Genomic DNA, 18,394 nt, shown 5'->3' with positions numbered 1-18,394 from the left:
CCTTCAAATCAAGTCTTAAATAAAACTTGACAAGTATCCACTGTTTCCAGTGTTTATATCTGGCAAGATTCTCATTCCAAAATGGACATTTCAATTTATAACTTTGTTATCCCACATATCTTGAATTTCAGTTCCCAAAACATAACTTAAATACTTTTTAAATTTAAGTAAGAATTCACTCTACTAAAAGCAATTCTTCCTCCCCCCCCCCTGCAATTACATTAATCCATGTAGTCTCAAGGGTCAGTTTTCTCTCTTACATATGAAAATAGTATTTTAATATTACATTTAATATCAAAGTATGGTTTAGCTTAGAACATTGCAGTATATACATTACTATTTTATCCCAAATGTTGAATGACATTCAATAATGTACAACCACTGTAGCCAAAGCAAATGAACAGAGCATTGCCATCATTAAAATGTTAATATATTGAGCATGTTTTTACTTAAATAGAAAAAAAATATCCTAGAAGTTTGCTGCACTTGTTCATAAAAAGTCAAGCTCATCCAAATGATGATTATGTGCCATCAAATTATATTGACCCTTACTGGCTATCAGATTGAGTATCCTAATAGTATTATTTTGATAGCTATCATATATGTTAAGGTTGAATGCTAATACAGTATCCTTATAAAGTGAAAACATCACCTACAAAAAGAGGTATGTTGTGCAGAAATACAATCTTAAGAAAAACAGAATACCCAGGAAAAGCTGCTTCCTTGAGAGTATTCTAAAGACAGCTAAACCAGAGAATATTTATTTATTTATTTACTTAATATGGTTCATAGGCTGTTCAGTTTTCTATTGTTCTGTGCAGGTTACACGAAGCAACAAAGAACATTAAAGTAGAATTAGTAATTAAAACAGCAACATCTAATGGTGGAGATAGATTAATCCTCATTGTCCCCACATGCTCTCCTGAAGATCCTTTTTTTTGGCTGTTTAGAAGCCCTTGGGGCAAGGGGAAAATAGAGCATATGTATATACATATATACACAAACATTTTGGAAGATGCAATGATTGGTTGGAATACTAAACAGAAGCATATCCCATTACAATTTTGTTAAAGATTCCCTTATATAATCGTCTACACTCAAAGTCTTTCCGATTTCATCTGCAAATTATTAGAAAATATGTTGTTGTTTCAGCTAAGATAGCTTATATCTGGCTCCTGGAAGTTACCACATTCTCCCTCTATATATGGGATTTTGGTGCTGTGGGGCCAGAATCCTAAAAAATACAGGTGTTTCATAAACATACTTAGCAGCAAAATGGAGGAAGACAGTTTTATTAGGCAGTTTTACACTAGATAGGGGAATCCACCCTTATTTTTCTTGAAATTTGCAGCTATAAACAATTACTTTATTAATACTTTTACTTCAACCTTTAAGCAAATATATATGTATAAGGTTGCATTTTCACCACAAGACGAACATGTTGGGTGACCGCATGCACAATTTTATACATATTGTACTTGCCCAGTTAATAGACTGTATAATCACCATACTGCCACTCATACACTGTCCATAATATTAGGAATTTTACGGTCACTCTGTAAATACCCTCAGTGGAATCTGCCTGTACAGACAGATCCTAGAAGAAAATGTTTGCTGACAGAAGGCTAACATCAGGGCCCTGAAGCAGACCCTTTTCAGAGTTAGTTCTTTTTCTTTGGATCAGTCCCATCTGTGTTTGTCTCAGAAGTTTCTCTTAAAGACCATCCAGAAGCTATAGCTGACCCACAATGCAGCAACTCACAAAGTTAAGGGTAAATTTCATTAAACCTGAGTGATGCTACTATTTGAAAAGTTCTTCTATTTCTGGTTTGGCTTCCAGGAGCAGTTCAAAGATGCTAGTTGGTTTAGGACTTAGTTATCTTGGGATTGTCTATCCAATAAGAACCGCAAGGAATGGCATCTTGTAGGCTCCTACTCTGAAGGAGTATTGGCACCCAAAAATGATGGGGTGAGCCCATGTAAATGCCTGCTTGCAAGTTAAATGAAAGTGAATCCAAAAAGATCTAGGTGTTCATTATGAGAGGTCATACTTACAGTAAGGTGGTAAATCACCTTGTTCTAAACTGGATTGCATTCTTTCAGATGGAGAAGTTCTAGAATGTATAGGGTACTTCTAGATCTGAATATATTTGGTTAGAGGTACAAGCCAGAAAGACCCTTTATCAATTTTGGTTGATGCAGTGTTCTATCCAGAGGAAAAAAACTGGTGCAACACGTTGCTGTCTCCAGATTTGATCACTGTAACCACTCTGCGTGGGGCTATAATTAAAGCTAGACTACAAAAAGAATTGAAAAGTTAGGGGAGCCTCAAAGAGATTACATTATACATGTGCTAAAAGCTTTTTACTGGCTGCCTGTATAACGGTTTTTTGTGTATTTGTAGTATAAACAGTTGAAACTTTAATGGTAGCATAATAAATAAAATAAAAGTAGTAGCTATGTATATATCCTAAACAAATATTTAGTAAAATTACTGTATTTTTAAAAATATTGTACAGCATTCTATAATAATAATTTAGAATCAATATAGCCTTCAAGACTAAAAGTCCAGAGCTTTTCGTGTTTTAGTAGTTACCTTGAACAGGAATTAATTCTTGAAACAATGAAATGCTTAATCCACTTGAAACATGTATTAAAGAAATGCCGGCTGTCAAGAATGTTGAAACCAGTGTTGAGTTATGACAATAACATTTTAAGGAAGTTTTTATTAAGAATGAACATATTAAAATACTGCTTCCAAAAATGGGTTGCAAATCTGTTGGGATATCCTATCAGTGACTAGGCTAAATGTCTTTAGCTAGACGAAAGGATTTTGGAAATTAGTGGAGTGCCTCTTTTTAAAAAATTAAGGAATGAACAATAAAGGCAAATACTTAAAGCATTATGAAATTAACAAGGAAAAAGAATATGACAAAATCAAAAGAAAAAAAATAGGAATATAAATTCATACATATTCACACAATTCATATATATTTGAAAACATGTATGTGATTTTGAAATACATACATCAGTCCTCATGAAGATTTATTTTAATTTTTTATAGGAGCGATTTACCATCTCGTCCATATAATTTTAATGTAGTGTAGAGATCTGAATGATATTAATATTAATAACATCAAATTTAACACTGCCACTGATGACTCTACAGTCAATCCTAAAGGTCTTCTGGGATAACTAGGTTTTACCAGCTTTCAAAAGCTGGGGGAGTAGGAGCCTTTCTCACTATACGGGATATGTTTGCTGTCTGAAAAGAATGGCCTTCACAAAGAAAGTCCATCATTGGGCCTCCACTTCAGGGTAAAGGTAAGATAAAGGTTCCCCTTGCACATATGTGCTAGTTGTTCCTGACTATAGGCGGCAGTGCTCATCTCCATTACAAAGACAGTACTTTGAGAGGGCCAGTGCTGTCTAAAGACATCTCTGTGGTCATGTGGCCGGCATAACTAAATGCCGAAGGCGCACGGAGCACTGTTACCTTCCCACCAAAGTGGTTCCTATTTTTCAAGTTGCATTTTTACATTCTTTTGAACTGCTAGGTTTGCAGAAGCTGGGACAAGTAACGGGAGCTCACCCCATTAGGCAGTGCTAGGGATTTGAACTGAACAGCCAATCATTCTGATCGACAAGCTCAGTGTCTTAGCCACTGAGCCACCGCATCCCTTCCACTTCAGGGTAGATGAAGATATTTACTTGGTGCTTTTTAACTGTTCAGACTAGGCAGGTTAAATCTGTCTGGGAAAGGCCATCTCTTAGATACTGGCCCTTCGAAATATACAAACAGCTAAAAATAGCACTTTGAATTGCACATGCAGACAGAATGAAGTCAATGAAGCTCCTACAGCAGCCATATAACATGACTGGTCAGACATCAGCCAGACTACTATATTGTGGAATGGATGAAATTTCTGGGTAGTCTTCAACTAATAGCTGGCTGACTATTAGCTGAAATAGTAAGATGACCTGAAAAAATATTGAGGATTATTTAATTGCATGTTCTTAAGAATAATTCAAAGAGAATTGAATGATGAGTTCATTCTTAGCAGAGCAAATTATTGTTGACTCTTTAGTTATTGAAAATAGCAGTGAGATTGCTCTCAAACATCACTGTTGGTTGAATTGAATTTATTCTTTCTCTGAATAGTTTTGTGTCAGTAGAAAAATTAATATTCCTTATTAATTGATAGCCATCTCACTTTGCTCTGAATAGTTGAGAAAGCAATTAATCATGTTTCTCCTATTTAGAATTAGTCCCTCCATGTGGTTCTTGAAGAGGTTAATAATTTCCTTGAAGAAAGTATGTTTTTTTTCAAAATTAGCAACAATGGATTAGAACAATGGTCCTCCAAACAAAAAATAAAAACAAGCAAAGACAGATGCACCAAAATATTTAAAAGTATTTACTAAAATGTCTATGGAGAGTCTTGGTCATCCACATTATGGTTCTCCCAAAGGTGTTTTTTCAGAACAGTTGCCTCTTGAAAAAGCACCTTTGGGATATTCACTGAAATGTTTTTAGATGGATGGGTGGATGGATGGATTTAAATAGTTTGCATGGATATAAGTGAGGACATTCTATGTACAGTTATGCATTTTGTATATGTACACACATATATCACATACATATATTGTATTTGTGTATATTTCTTATAAATTGAGATCACCTGACCAACAATATCAGCAAAAAGGTCAGGAGGAAGAAAATAAAAGTATAACAAAATAATTGAAATTTGTTTATGCTTATTTAAGAATTTTAGAGAATTATTTACTGAAAGAGGTAGTAAATTTTCAATCAAAAGTTTTATTTCAGATTTCAGTTTATGAACTTTAAATTTGTAGCACAATAGGTTAATAAAATATGTAGTAGATGTGCTTTATTTATTTATGAAGTTCAAATCCCATCTTTATTTTTGTGCAAGAAGGCATACATAATGCTCCCTCTCCTATTTTCTTCATAATAAAAGCCCTGGTAGTGGATTGGGCTAAGAGAGTTGCTGGCTTATAGTCATGCAGCCAGCTTTCAAACTAAATTATTATGTCTATAAAATTCATAAATGCAAATAATCTAATGAATTCAAAAAGCCAGTAGTGTATTGGTTAAGATACTGGACTAGAAAATTCTCAAGCATGAATGCTCATTGGTTCACTTATGATTCATTTTCTCTTAATCTAACTTTCTCCTTATTGTGCTGCTTGGAGTGTCCAAGCACGGGTTAACTTCAGCTTGCTGCCCAAGGAACTGAGTTTAAATTTGATTGTAGCTCCGCCTCTTGGTTGCCTCAGAGGCTCAGTTTCAAAAAACTCAGTCGCCCTATAGGACGTCTTTTGCTAAGCTCCAGTTCTTGGGCATCAACCTGGACTCAGACCCTTCTTGTGAGAGATTGTAGCTGCCTTTATTTTTATTTTCATTTATTCCTTGGGTTATTCCTTAGGTTATTCCACAGGATCCTCTCCACTCGGACGGGGTCAGGCAAAGGAGAAATGGCCTACAGAAATTGTCTGCTTCCCCGTCACAGAATGGAGAGATTTGAAGAGAGTAAGCTTTTTGCTCTTCTGAACAGCAAGATAATTGTGATCCTGACACCAATAAAAAGAGTCAGGCAAAGGAGTTATTGCCTATAGAAATCACATGCTACCTCTGCCCCCCAAGTGGATAGAAGGAAGAGAAAGAGATTTAAGGAGACTACTGTAAGCTGGCCCACAGACTTTGAGATCACTTTCAGTGGTTAGAAGAGCAACAGCTTATTTTCTTTGTCTCTAATCTCTGCTCTACTGAATAATAACTGTAATAGTGATGACTGAGAGATACTGCAAAGTTTGCAAATGGTTATAAATAGTCTATAAAAGTATTTTTTTTCAGAACTGGCATGACTTCTACCCTTGCTGAACATATATGATCAGTAAGTGAATACTAACTGTAATCTTCGTAATCTGAGATAATTTGAGATTTACATACTTTCTGAGATTCATGGAAAAGTTTTTTTTCCATTAATGCAAATATAATATGTAGATAATGCAAACAGAACATGTTTTGCTCTTAATAAAATGTGATGTTTATTCCTATAGTCCACAATCTAAAATCACACTCATTAAATGATTCAAAAAAGGGTATATGTACCATATTTTTCGGAGTATAAGATACATCTTCCCCCACCCCCAAAAGTGGGTGAAAATGTAGGTGCATTTTATAGACCGAATACAGGCATTTTTGGCCTCCCAAACCCTCCACGCATTGCGTTTTCGCCCAGCCCCCAGAAGCACTGCAGCAATCTGCACAACCCGTTTTTGCCAAAAAATGGGTACATTTTGGGGTTCCCAAGCCCTTTGGGGGTTGCATTTTTGCCCTCCCAGACCCCCAGAAGCACTGCAGTGTTCTGCACAGCCCATTTTTGCTGAAAACGGGCCCATTTTTGGGTTCCCAAACCCTCCACATGTCGCATTTTCGCCCTTCCTGGCCCCAGAAGCACTCTGCAATGCTCCATATGTCCCGTTTTTGTCAAAAGTACACCAGTTCTCCATTGAGGTGGAGATAGCATCCAGGCATGGGTTTACCTCGTCTGTTCGCTGATTGGACTGAGTCTGTCAGAGCTGTTAGGACACTCACCTGTTGTTAGGACTTCCCAGCTTTCGGCGAAGTTGAAGTGACATACTCAATGTGTCTTGTGGTGAAGTTTTGTTCATTTGGAGTGAGGACCAGCATCCTTCAGGGTGGGGCTGAGGAGGGCGAAAACGCAACACACGGAGGCCAAATTCTATTTTTTTCTTCCTCTAAGTTTAGGTGCATTTTATAGTCCAAAAATTACAGTATTTGTCAAATTTATAGCATGAGCTAGGGAATTATGGGCTCTTTATGTTTCCAGTGCACTGTTTATATATGCATTTCTTTCTTATGCTTTTTAAAATACTGCTTCCATTGTTCCATCGTAAAGTGTAAAAGAAAGAAAGCTTCAGAGGGTGAGGAAGCAAGTACCATCTGCATACAAGCTTAAAACATAGGATGTTATCTTACACTGAAATTGAGTTGGATTATTTGTTCTGGCTTGGTTTTCATTCTTCTCTTTTATTCTTTTAGTAGAATATATTCTGTAATATTTTAAAGTTCATTGAAAAAAATGGTTTGTTGGATGGGGTTTCTGCTTAATAATTGACTAAAGAATAAACTGAAATTTTAGTATCTCTAAAGATTAAGAAAAGTTTTATTGTTAGTTGCTTTAAACTGAAATACTACCCTGATCAAATTTAGTAATTTGATGAAACTTAATTTTATTTGTTGGCTCAAGTCATTTGTCATATACCGAAAAGATAATTCTATTTAACAGACCTCTTCTCTTCTCTTCTCTTCTCTTCTCTTCTCTTCTCTTCTCTTCTCTTCTCTTCTCTTCTCTTCTCTTCTCTTCTCTTCTCTTCTCTTTTCATCGGTTTAGAAGACAGCTTGTGGCATTTGTGGTATTCCTGATCATTTTTAAGTTAGAATTGCACAGTAAAATTAATCAAATTATGCAGATCTTTGGACATCTTTAATTTTAGATACAAAAGCACATCTTTTTAATCTGATATTAAGAATGGATCTCATATTGTTTCATTTCTTTTATGAAATTGGTGGCTGAATGGGAACTGAAAAATTGTTAAGTGATCTGAATTAGGCTTCCTATTTTTATAACTTCTAACAAGGTGTGACTTGTAAGAAGTATGTTTTGTAATTTCATCGTATAAAGGACAGAAGTAATATAACCCAAATATGTAAACTGTCAAAGTAAATATTGTTTAAATTTCTTGTAGATAGAAGGAAAAAAATGATAACCCTTTCAGTGAAATCTCAATGTAATGGATCAATTGAGAAGGAGAGGGGTTTTCCCCACCCAAAAATATCTGAAAACCTAGAAGAAATAACAAAATTGTCATGGAAACATATAATGTTCCTATTTCACATAATAGAATTTGTCACAAATAAGAGTGATAAGGTAGGATTACTGTTACCATAACCGTAATTGTTCATTTTTTGGAAGAAAAAGGAGTTCTCCTAGGCGCTGCTTGGAGTGTCCAAGCACGCGTTAACTTCAGTTTGCTGCCCAAGGACTGAGTTCAAAGTTCTTGTAACCATGCCTCTTGCTCCCTTCAGAGCCGTAGAGAACTTATATATTGATATGCTAATGTTTCATAAAACCAAAGCAGTTAATCTGAAGAAAAATTGAGAATTCAACTAAATGTGGCATTTAGCCTCTAGCATGGCTAATATGATGATTATTATTGTCATTATTTACCTGTTCTTTGAAAACAAAATGTTAAAGCTAAAGGATTTTAGAATCTTAGAATCTGTGGGTATAATTTTACGTAAATTGCAACGTATTTACGTAAAATAAATAGGGGGGGGGGAGAATTGCACTCTTGCATTCTTCATATTCATATTCATATTCTGATATTTATCAACCACCTCCCAAACCCCTCCTTTTTATGACTGCTATTTCCACTGCTATTTCCCCCCTAAAATTGAAAACGTCAGTTTCCTGTCGGTCCAGTGCAAATTATTGTATGCAATTTTAAACTGATCTTTTAGAGAGCTCTTCAGAGTTGTGAACAAGAGCACCCTCTTTTTACAAACAACTAGTTTAATACTGTAATAAATAATATGAGATAGCCTATTTATAGATTGTAATTTGGAAAACTAGTGTTTCCAAATTTGGGTAATGGTAGGAAGTTGCCTACTAAGATGGAAATATTCCTAGCAAATGATGGGCTATTCTGGAATTAAGTCACATTTAATCAGGAAATCTGTTTTATGCATCTGATTCATTAAGTATTAGATGTTTATCATGGAATTGATGTATATTTTATAAGAGTAATTAAGTTTGACATACATTGAATTTATTTGAAAGTGTATTGCAACCAAGATTTTGGCCAGTAGCACTCTTTTCAATAGAAGAGGTGCAGAATTTAGAAAATTCCACTGTTTCTAATTAGTTAAAATATCAAAATTAGTTATTTGAATCTGTTAAGAGATACTCTGTTCAGAATCAGTTCATTTCAAAAATAAATGTTTGGGGTACTGGTATCACCAGCTGATAGCTAACCATCAGTTGATTTATCATTTTTATTTCTTGGCATATATAAATTATTTCTCTGTGTACATAAATTACTGCTTTTATTTAATGTGTAAAACAAATAATTAGAAACAAAAATAGAAAACCAGTACTAGAAAGGCCAGAAAAGTTACTGTTTGGGGAAGAAGCTAGCATTAAAGCTGTTTACCAAATCCTTGTTCCATTGTATTTCAGAAACATGGTGCTATGGAAAGGAATTTATTTTGTACTTGCACTATTTTTGGGAAGTTTTTTTGGAAGCATCTTCATGCTTGGTCCCCTACTGCCACTGATGCCTATTTCCCCAGCTTGGTATCGCTGGCTTACTGATCGTGTTGTGGCCACTTGGTTTACACTTCCAGTGGTAAGTTGATTATGTCTGTAATTTATAAACTCCTCCCCATCCCACTCCCATATTCCAAAATAATATATTACTTGTGTTATGCCAGATAATATGCTTTAAAGCTCAGTGTAAAATGTTTAAATAAGGTTGGTGTAGTAGCTTTGGATTGGTGAATAAATGACAACTATGCTAGAGATATTGGTTGGATATTGGTTGCAGAATTACTTTTTCATCACCGTCATAACTTTGAATGATCACTGTGTGAGACAGAATCAGTCCTGAAGTCTCTGAAAGATGAAAGAGATGTAGGATGAATGTGCTCTCCCCATCCTGTTTCCATTAGAAGTTATCAACAAACACAAACAACATTGTTTGGTCCCAAACCCAGAAAACTAGAGTAAAAGTGGTATAAATGGATCTTCCTTTTTTGCAGGATTCTGTGAAGCTGTAGCATGACTGCTTTCTTCGTAAGTTTCCTTAAAAAGAGAAATTGGAGCTGAAAATTGTCCAACATCGTTCAGGAGTAGCTTCTTGAGCTTTCTTTAATTATTGGTGGGACCACCTTCTTTTTCAAGGATAATCCCCCCCCCCAGGCTCAATAACATATTGTCTCCCCACCCAAGGCTCAATAACACATTGTCTCCCAGGAAGCCTTGGCTAATTAGGAGGGTCATAGCTCTAAAACACAAGAGGCCAAGTTAATAGTTCCAAGAAGCCTGTTTACCTCATTAGGACTATCAGAATCAAATTCATCTCAGATAACCAGGTTATGGAAATTTGATTAGCTGTTGAGAAACTTAGTGTCAAAGGACTTAATAATATTAGCTCTTAAGCTATGCGAAGCTTTGATTCAATTATTCCTTTAAACTGAGTGTTGATTCAATGCATCAAATTGGTTCCTTTGAATTATTCAACACTTCAGTGAACTTTTGTGCATGTATGCTCTCACTTTTTATATAATTGACTATTTGAATTGGCAATTTGTCTACTCCTAAGAAACGGAATATAAAATTTGCAAAATAGGGAAATATTGCCCATTTCTATTCTGAACGGATTTGCTGTTTTTAGCAAAGTGTGTAATATTGTAACCCAGTACAAATGAAGAAGAGGATTAGCTCATTCCTTTAATTGAAAATATCTAGAGCTTCCAGGTTCCAAATAATTATATGTAAAACCATTTCCTCAAAAAGTATCTGCAGCAAGTGTGATTGTAGAGGAGGGGTATGAAGGAAAAATGGCAGTTCTGTCTTTCATTATTTTCTAAAAATACTGCCAACAAATGATTTCAGAAATCTGTTGCTTTATTGAGTGCCAAATAAGATGAGCAAACTAAAATCCCAGGGATTTACGCTAAAAACGTTTCCATGGGGAGTCTGAGGAGGAGCCCCTATAGACCGTTCTACTACAAGTTGAGGTAGAATTAAAAAGTGAAGAGTGGAAGGTGGTGTGGGTATAGGTAAGGCCCTCAGAATGTTACTAAATCACATCTTCAAGTAGTTCCAATCAAACAAAGAATGAAGCATGCTAGGAGTTGTAATTTAAATATAATAATTAGTCCTCCCCTCCTGCTTTTACATGTTGAGTAAGAAATACATTCCATCGGATTAAATTGTACTTTCTCCTAAAGAAGTATACTTAGCTTCAGTGACTTAGTCATTTTCTGCAAAGAAAAATTTGCAAGTTAACTGGAAGAACATTAGACAGTAAAAGAAAATGGCTATTTCCTTGAAATAATTGATACCCACAATTTACTAAGATGAGTATCAAAAAAGATCAACCATTAAAAATGTATTAATCTACTTTGGAATGGAAAATACAGTGGTACTTGATTTGTTAGATTGAAACTACTTTTATTGAAACTAGTATTTTATTATTAAAATGCAGCCTATTTTATTGACTAATAATATAATAACAGAAGTCCAATTGTGCTATCCCTTCTCGCATTCTTATAATCATTGCTTTAGGGAGGTGTCTGTATAGCCTCTTACACATTTTGTGTTTATTATAGACTTAAAATATTTTTTTTATCTCTCATCGTTTTGGTAAAAAATCTTGCCTTTGTCAGGATTACCTTGCTTATTCTATACCATCAGATCTCCTCTCCTTGGGATACTTTGCCCTTTGCCTGCTCAACAACAGCTTCTTAACCACTTATTGTTAGTTCTGATGTGTTACTATTAATAATAATGAAGCTTTTTAAAAAAAATATTCACTAGGTTTTAGTTTTACCCACACCTAAATCTTGTTTCCTCTTTTTAAATGTGTTATCTTGACTAATCTAGCTAAATGGTTGGTCTATTTCCACTTTTTAAATTATAATATTATTGTTATTTTATGTTAAAAAAAACAAGGTTCATAAAGTCACCAGGCAGATTTGTCAGTAGAGAGATGTTAATATTCATATTAAGCAAGGTTAGACACACTTTTTGAGCCAGTTTGTTTAAGGCATCAGTCTATAAATTCTGAAACCTTGAGTTCTAGTTCTGTCTTAGGCACAAAACCAACTGGATGACCCTGGATCAGCCTCTTTGCCTTTCAGCCATAGGAATGAGGCAGTGGCAAACCACTTATGAAAAATTTTGCCAAGAAAACAACTGCAGGGACTTGTGCGGGCAGTCTCTGAAAAGCAGACATGATTGAATGGATTGTTTTTTTTTAAATGCAAGCATTAATCTAATAGTAAAACTTTTAATGTGTAGCTTGAGATAAATCAATATTTGTTAAAACATGGTTTTATATAAACACAACTCTTCTCTTCATAAGGGTAGGATTTATTTGTCTCCTTAAGTAATAATAGCATTTAGAAGACTCAACAATATGCAATTTCTGTCATTTCAAAATGGATTCTAAATGTCTGATACTTCGAATGTACATTAGATACTTCTGGATTCCATTTTATTTGTTTATCTCACTGTTGCCTAAAAGCCTGCAAAGTATTTTAACATATGTCCCACCTTTAATGTCACTAGCGTTTTCCAGTAGAATCAAAGGAGGGGTTACGCGTGGGTTTTGTCACAGCCTGATTGGTCCATAGACTGAGGGAAATTTCTTTAATATTCCTCCTTTCCCATTGGCTCCCAGTTTCCTCTCAGTCTTTTGGTCCAAGCACTGCTTTGGCTCTTAGGTAGGAAAATTACTGTGAATTAATTGTAATTGATTAATTGATTTGATTGATTGGATTTTCTAAATTCTAAATTACCTCAGCTGCGGCCCTAGGGGCAGTTGTTTCTGCCTCGCGCAGCTTAGGAGAGCCCTTCGGGGCACTGCCCTCTTACTCTGTGGGCCAGGAGTCCTGTCTGATCTCTGGTCCAGCGTGGGTGACGGGTTTCGAAGCGCAGCTTCCGGGAGCTTGCTGCAAGCCAAGTTTTTCAGCTGCATAATTTAAAAGGGAAACCGCAACTTTTTTTCCGGCGCTGAGAGCCTCCTCGGAGCACACGGAAATTCCCCCATCACACTGTCCTCCTCTAGCTCCTCGTGATCGCTGCCTTCTGCCGCGCCTTCCAGATCATCAGGGAGTGCAGCGATTAAAAAGACGAGCCGCGGCACTTAAAAGGCAATCTGCGGCCGTTCCAAACCACTCGGCAGCGCGATCGGAGGCTCCGGCGGCCATTTTGAAAGGTGCCACGTTGAGGCCATTCGCAGAACCGCCTGGTCGCCCTCAGTCGTGGTCACTAATCAAGGCCAGCAGGACATTGAACTGAACGCAGATCCACAGCTCCCATAGGCCAAGCTACTGGTGGAACCTACAGTGGCCTTAGAATCCAGACACGTGAGTGTTACAATGGCAGCAAGATCTGAGCCTCCCCAGGCCCCACCAGAGGCCCATAAAGGAGGCAGGGAAGACCAATTAGATAGGCCCAGAACCAGGGCCGTGGCCTCCAAGTCCATGGCTGATCAACGCCCTTCCAGGGCCGCAACAAGTGATGAACTTAGAAGACAGAGGGCTCTGGAGAAAACCATTGCCAGAGCAGAAAAGCAGGCCCAGATCACTAGGCCCAACTCGGCCAGCAGATCCAGATCTCCTATCAGGCCCTCATCCATCCATTTGGGCTCTCCCCCCCAGAGGTTTCAGCCCTTCTTCCCCTTCAGTCTCTCCTACTAGATCCCATAGGTATTCCAGGCAGAGAGTTTCCCCTTCCTCTTCTATCTCCCCAAGAACCATTGTGGGTGGGGATGCGGACCCCTTGGAGGGACCTTCTAGGTCTTACCATACCTCTGCAGGGTTAGCTCCCCAGGAGCCACCATTACCAGGTCCATTGCAGGAGGACCTTGAAAACTAGATCTTCTGCCTGAAAGTATTAAAAAATTCATTTCTACGGCCATCTCACTGGGCATTGCCAGTATGTCCCAGAGAGATAGAGCTCCTCAATCTGGCAGGGCCCCGGGGGTTCATAGGCAACAGCATCTCAGGCCCCCATCCCCCTCCATGGTCAGCGAAGTTTCCATTTTTGGGAAGGACAATCATTACGACATGGGTTTCTCAGAAGACAAGGATTTGTTTCCTCCTGATCCCCCCCGCCTTTCCGGGTCTGTTTCCACCAGTCATGTTTAAAATGCTGTTACACAAAGCCAGGAAAACCACTAAGATCGGAACTAGGGATCCAACGATCCCTCAACCTAGGGACCCCAATCTGGCTATGTTTTCTAACACTGCGATGAAAAAGGAGAAGATTCCTGCTCCCCCCCCCCTGTTCCTTGAGGTAGTAAAGAACCAGTGGATCCGTCCTTCTACCTTTTCCAACCCAGGCAGCAGCGATCACTGCTTCTACAATGTAGAGCAGGCCTTTGCTCAGGCTCTTCAATTGCCAGCAATGATACCCCAGTAGCAGCTCTGGTTTCTTCCTCCTCTGTAGCTTCTAGGGATTTAGCTAATAAGATGAAGCCGGAGGACAAGCATGCGGAACTTACCTTGCGCAAGAACCTTAACGCATCCGCCTGGGCAATCAAATCGCCGGCGGCTTCTTACTTTAACTGCACGACTTATGTGGCTCCGTCAACTCCAGTATTCCGATCCAGGATGAGTGGCTGCATCAAGACATAACTAAAATCATAGCCGTCTCTCAATTTTTGGCTGACGCAACCCTGGACGCCGTTAAATTTGCCTCCAGTGCTCTAGCTGCGTCGGTAACCTCCCGATGTTTGTTGTGGTTCTACACTTGGCAGATGGACAACAAGGCCTAATGAAATTTGGTGGTGGCCCCTTACACAGGCGCTAATCTTTTTGGGGAAGCATTAGATCCCATCTTAATAGAGAACAAGGATAAGAAAATGGTCCTTCCCTCCTATGCTAAAAAGTCAGACTCTCACCCTCCTCCATATTGTAGACCCTCTTACAGGGCCCCCGAGCACGACCACCAGCAGAAATACAATTCCTTTAGGTTAGACAGACAGTTCCAACACCCATCTTACCAGCACTGTAGCAGGTACCAGGGTCAGTCCATGCGGCCCTGGGAGCCGAACAGAGTAACAGTGACAACGGACATGAGTTTGTTCGGTTGGGGGGCCTTGATGGACTCCAGGCTGGCGCAGGGTCGTTGGACTGCTTCAGATCTCCGCCACAACATTAATTGGCTGGAGCTGAAGGCAGCTCGCGTGGCCCTCCGACACTTCAAGGACTTCCTTGTAGGATGTCACGTGCTTCTCCTGACAGACAATGTAGCCACAAAGGCCCACATAAACCGTCAGGGGGGTACCCACTCCCGGGCTCTCTGGCTAGAGGCCCTGAAGATCGGTTCATGGGCAAAGAGATACTTGTCATCACTGGTGTCAACACATATCGGGCACGTCCAACCATCAGGCCGACTGGCTGAGCCAAGCAACCCTCGACAACGGCGAGTGGCAACTCCTACCCAAGTTGTTCCAGAAGATCTGCTGGAGGTTTTGTACCCTGCGGGTGGACTTGTTTGCTACCCCAGCAAACTTGCAACTGTTGAGATTCTTCTGCTTCCAGAATTGAACCGCGAAGGGCACAGACTCAGGAGCAGATGGCCACCAGGCCTTCTTTATGCCTTTCCCCCTATCCCCCTTATCCCGGGGACCCTCAGTAAGGTAGTGACAGAGAGGGTGTACGTCATCATGCTGGCCCCTATTTTCCCAGGAGGCCCTGGTTTGCGGACCTAGTCCAACTATCAGTCTCCCCTCCATGGAGGATTCCTCGAGAGGAGATCGTCTTGTGCCAAGGGGTCCTGATCCACTTGACCACGGCATTTGAGCGGCGACTCCTGAGGAATGCTAACCTATCCTCCAAGTTCATAGCAACCATTGAGGCCTCGAGACATCCATCGACCACTCGGATCTACAATTCCACGTGATCGGCATTCATTAGGTGGTGTACACCGTTAGGTATCAGCCCCACCGGAGCCTCAGTGGCCCAGATTCTCGAGTTCCTAGAGAAGAGGCTAGATGGAGGCCTCTCCCATAACACCCTACATCGCCAGGTGGTGGCTTTGTCCTCCATTCTTGGGGGGGAGGGTCCCTCCACCCTCTCTCACCTCCCTCTGATTAAACGATTCCTAAAGGGGGAGGAAAACCTCAGGCCTCCCCCAATACATAGATTTCCAACCTGGGACCTGCCCCTTGTCTTCAAAGCACTGAGAGTAGCACCATTTGAACCCCTTCGAACGCTCCACCTTAGATTACTTTCCCTCAAGGTGGCTTTCCTAGTCGCACTGACGTCATCCAGGCGTATTTCGGAACTGGGCACGCTGTCGTCTAGGGATGATTTTTGCCAATTCCATCAAGATAGGGTGGTCCTTCGTCTGGATCCTACATTTCTCCCGAAAGTGAACACTCCATTCCACAGGGCACAAGAGATCATTTTGCCTAATTTTTGTCTGGCCACTTCCCACAAAAGGGAGCATCTCTGGCACCGACTGGATGTCCGCCGCGCCTTGCGTATCTATCTCAGGCGAACGTCAGGGGTATGCAGATCAGAGGCTCTCTTTGTCTCTTTTCAGCCCGGGTCTTTAGGAGCCAGGATGTTCTCGGCCACCATTGGCAGGTGGCTGCGGCAGGCCATAGCGACAGCTTATGAGGCATCTGGTCAGGCTCCCTCGGCAGGGATCACGGTCCATTCCACCTGAAGTGCCGTGGCATGGGCTACCAGGGCCCCATTCAAGGACATTTGCCAGGCGGCCGCTTGGTCGTCCATGAATCCTTTCATCCATCACTACCGACTGGATGCATTCGCCTCCTTGGAGGCGTCCTTTGGTCGCAGGGTCCTACAGTGGGTGGCAGCCGCCCCTCACCTGGGTCCTAGTTTCCCTCCCTGGGACTAAGCTTGGATATGTCTCATGCGTAACCCCTCCCTCGATTCTACTGGAAAAAGAATGTTGGTCTTACCTGAACGTGTCTTTTCAGTAGAATAGAGGGAGGAGTTACGACCCGCCCTAGTTAAGTATAGAGATAGGCCCGTGGGAGGGCCGGGAGGTCCCTTGGTGTTCTTGTGTTTTTACAGGTGTGGTCCGTCGACATCGTGGAAACTGGGAGCCAGTGGGAAAGGAGGAATATTAAAGAAATTTCCCTCAGTCTATGGACGAATCAGGCTGTGACAAAACCCACGCATAACCCCTCCCTCTATTCTACTGAAAAGACACGTTCAGGTAAGACCAACGTTCTTTCTCATCCTGTGCATTCCTTAATCCAAGACTGAGGAAGTCTGATGTAGGAAAACCACAGAACTCCAAAGCAATAGCTCCTGAAAGTCATAGCCAACCTAGCAGCATGGCACAAAGTCACAGTGTCCTGTGGCCTCAGCCACTCCAGCCACCTTGCAGTCACAGTCTCCTGCCACCCTGTGTTTATCACTGCAACTGACCATCAGTCTTATTGCTCCAATTACTGATGAGCTGTGCCCACCCTGGCACTTCATAATGCAGCTGCTGGCCAGGCGAGGCCATCTTCCCCAGATCTTGCAAGGAAGCCACTGTGTGTGACCTTGGGAAGAAAGCCTCGGAGAGCCAGCAGTTGTATTGAGAAAGACGATTCCAGCCAGATAGTGTTGGCGGCCGCAAAATACAGAAAGCCACAATGGCACAGGTGGAGGGGTGAGATACATGGGAAGACGGAGTTGTAGTGCTCTTGTAGCTCTAAGTGCAGGGCACACTGCCAAACACCTGCATTTTGATGACATGACAATAGGGGCACTGCAGTGACTGCCATCTTGTAGACCAGTTGCAAGTCCTTTTGTTCAGCATCAATATAACATCGAACAGTCACTGAATAAATGATTGTAATTTGAAAATTACCTGTATAACAATATGATGGCAAACTGCCACATCATAGAAATATAACTTCCCATTTTCTTTTCAGAAGGAAAGCAAGAGAAAAAATGTTTTAAACTGGTCAATACGTTCCAAAGCCTCTTACTGAAATCTGCAGAGTGGTATCTCATAGAGCAGTCCTTGGTCATTGGCTGCCCAAATAATGCCTACTGATCACCGTACTTTATGAATGTGCAAGTGGCTCTTCCACAAGCACCAATTCAGTGCTGTGCAAAGAGGTTCATGTGAAAAAGATGTTTATGATTTTATAACTAAATACGTCTAATTTGAAACAGTATGTCTGTTTTCTGTTACTTTTACAACATAACTAAAGCTGCTTTCAGACCATGTGGTGATTCAGTAAGACACTGCTTCAGTGTTTAGCAAGTAAGGATTGCCCCACAGTTCTCCAACATTTTCTTTCATCCTCTGTGGTTGAACAATATGCCAACCCTCAAATTAAGCTAAGTTTCCACTGGAGTTTGAAGAAATACTGAAAATTATTGATTTACTCCTTTAGAGTATAACTCCTGGATGTATCAACAACCCCCTAAATAGAGGTTGAAAAATTAATATCTCCCGCATTTCTGTCTATAATTATCTTATGTCCTTATTGTTCCTTTCTTTTATAGCCCAGAGCAGGATTAGGCAACCTTTCTTGGCTAGTGGAAACCTTTAGAATTTTAAAAACATCT

At 39.9% G+C, this 18,394-nt stretch overlaps 1 protein-coding gene across 4 annotated transcripts in view; it reads left to right on the top strand.

The window, feature by feature from the left end:
- Positions 1 to 18,394, top strand: part of LCLAT1 (lysocardiolipin acyltransferase 1) — a 74,159-nt gene that overhangs the window by 10,351 nt on the left and 45,414 nt on the right. For all 4 annotated transcript variants that reach the window (XM_087717880.1, XM_087717883.1, XM_087717881.1 and 1 more), the window contains one exon: positions 9,291 to 9,459. In XM_087717880.1, the coding sequence (XP_087574006.1) occupies positions 9,295 to 9,459 (165 nt within the window). In that variant the 5' untranslated portion in view covers positions 9,291 to 9,294. The remainder of the gene's footprint in view (positions 1 to 9,290; positions 9,460 to 18,394) is intronic.

This window comes from Thamnophis sirtalis, unplaced genomic scaffold (assembly GCF_051295495.1).
Source record: "Thamnophis sirtalis isolate CommonGarterSnake01/CBP01778 unplaced genomic scaffold, rThaSir2_p1.2 scaffold_6, whole genome shotgun sequence".
Taxonomy (NCBI): Eukaryota; Metazoa; Chordata; class Lepidosauria; order Squamata; family Natricidae; genus Thamnophis; species Thamnophis sirtalis.
This window is presented reverse-complemented; position numbering and strand designations above follow the sequence as displayed.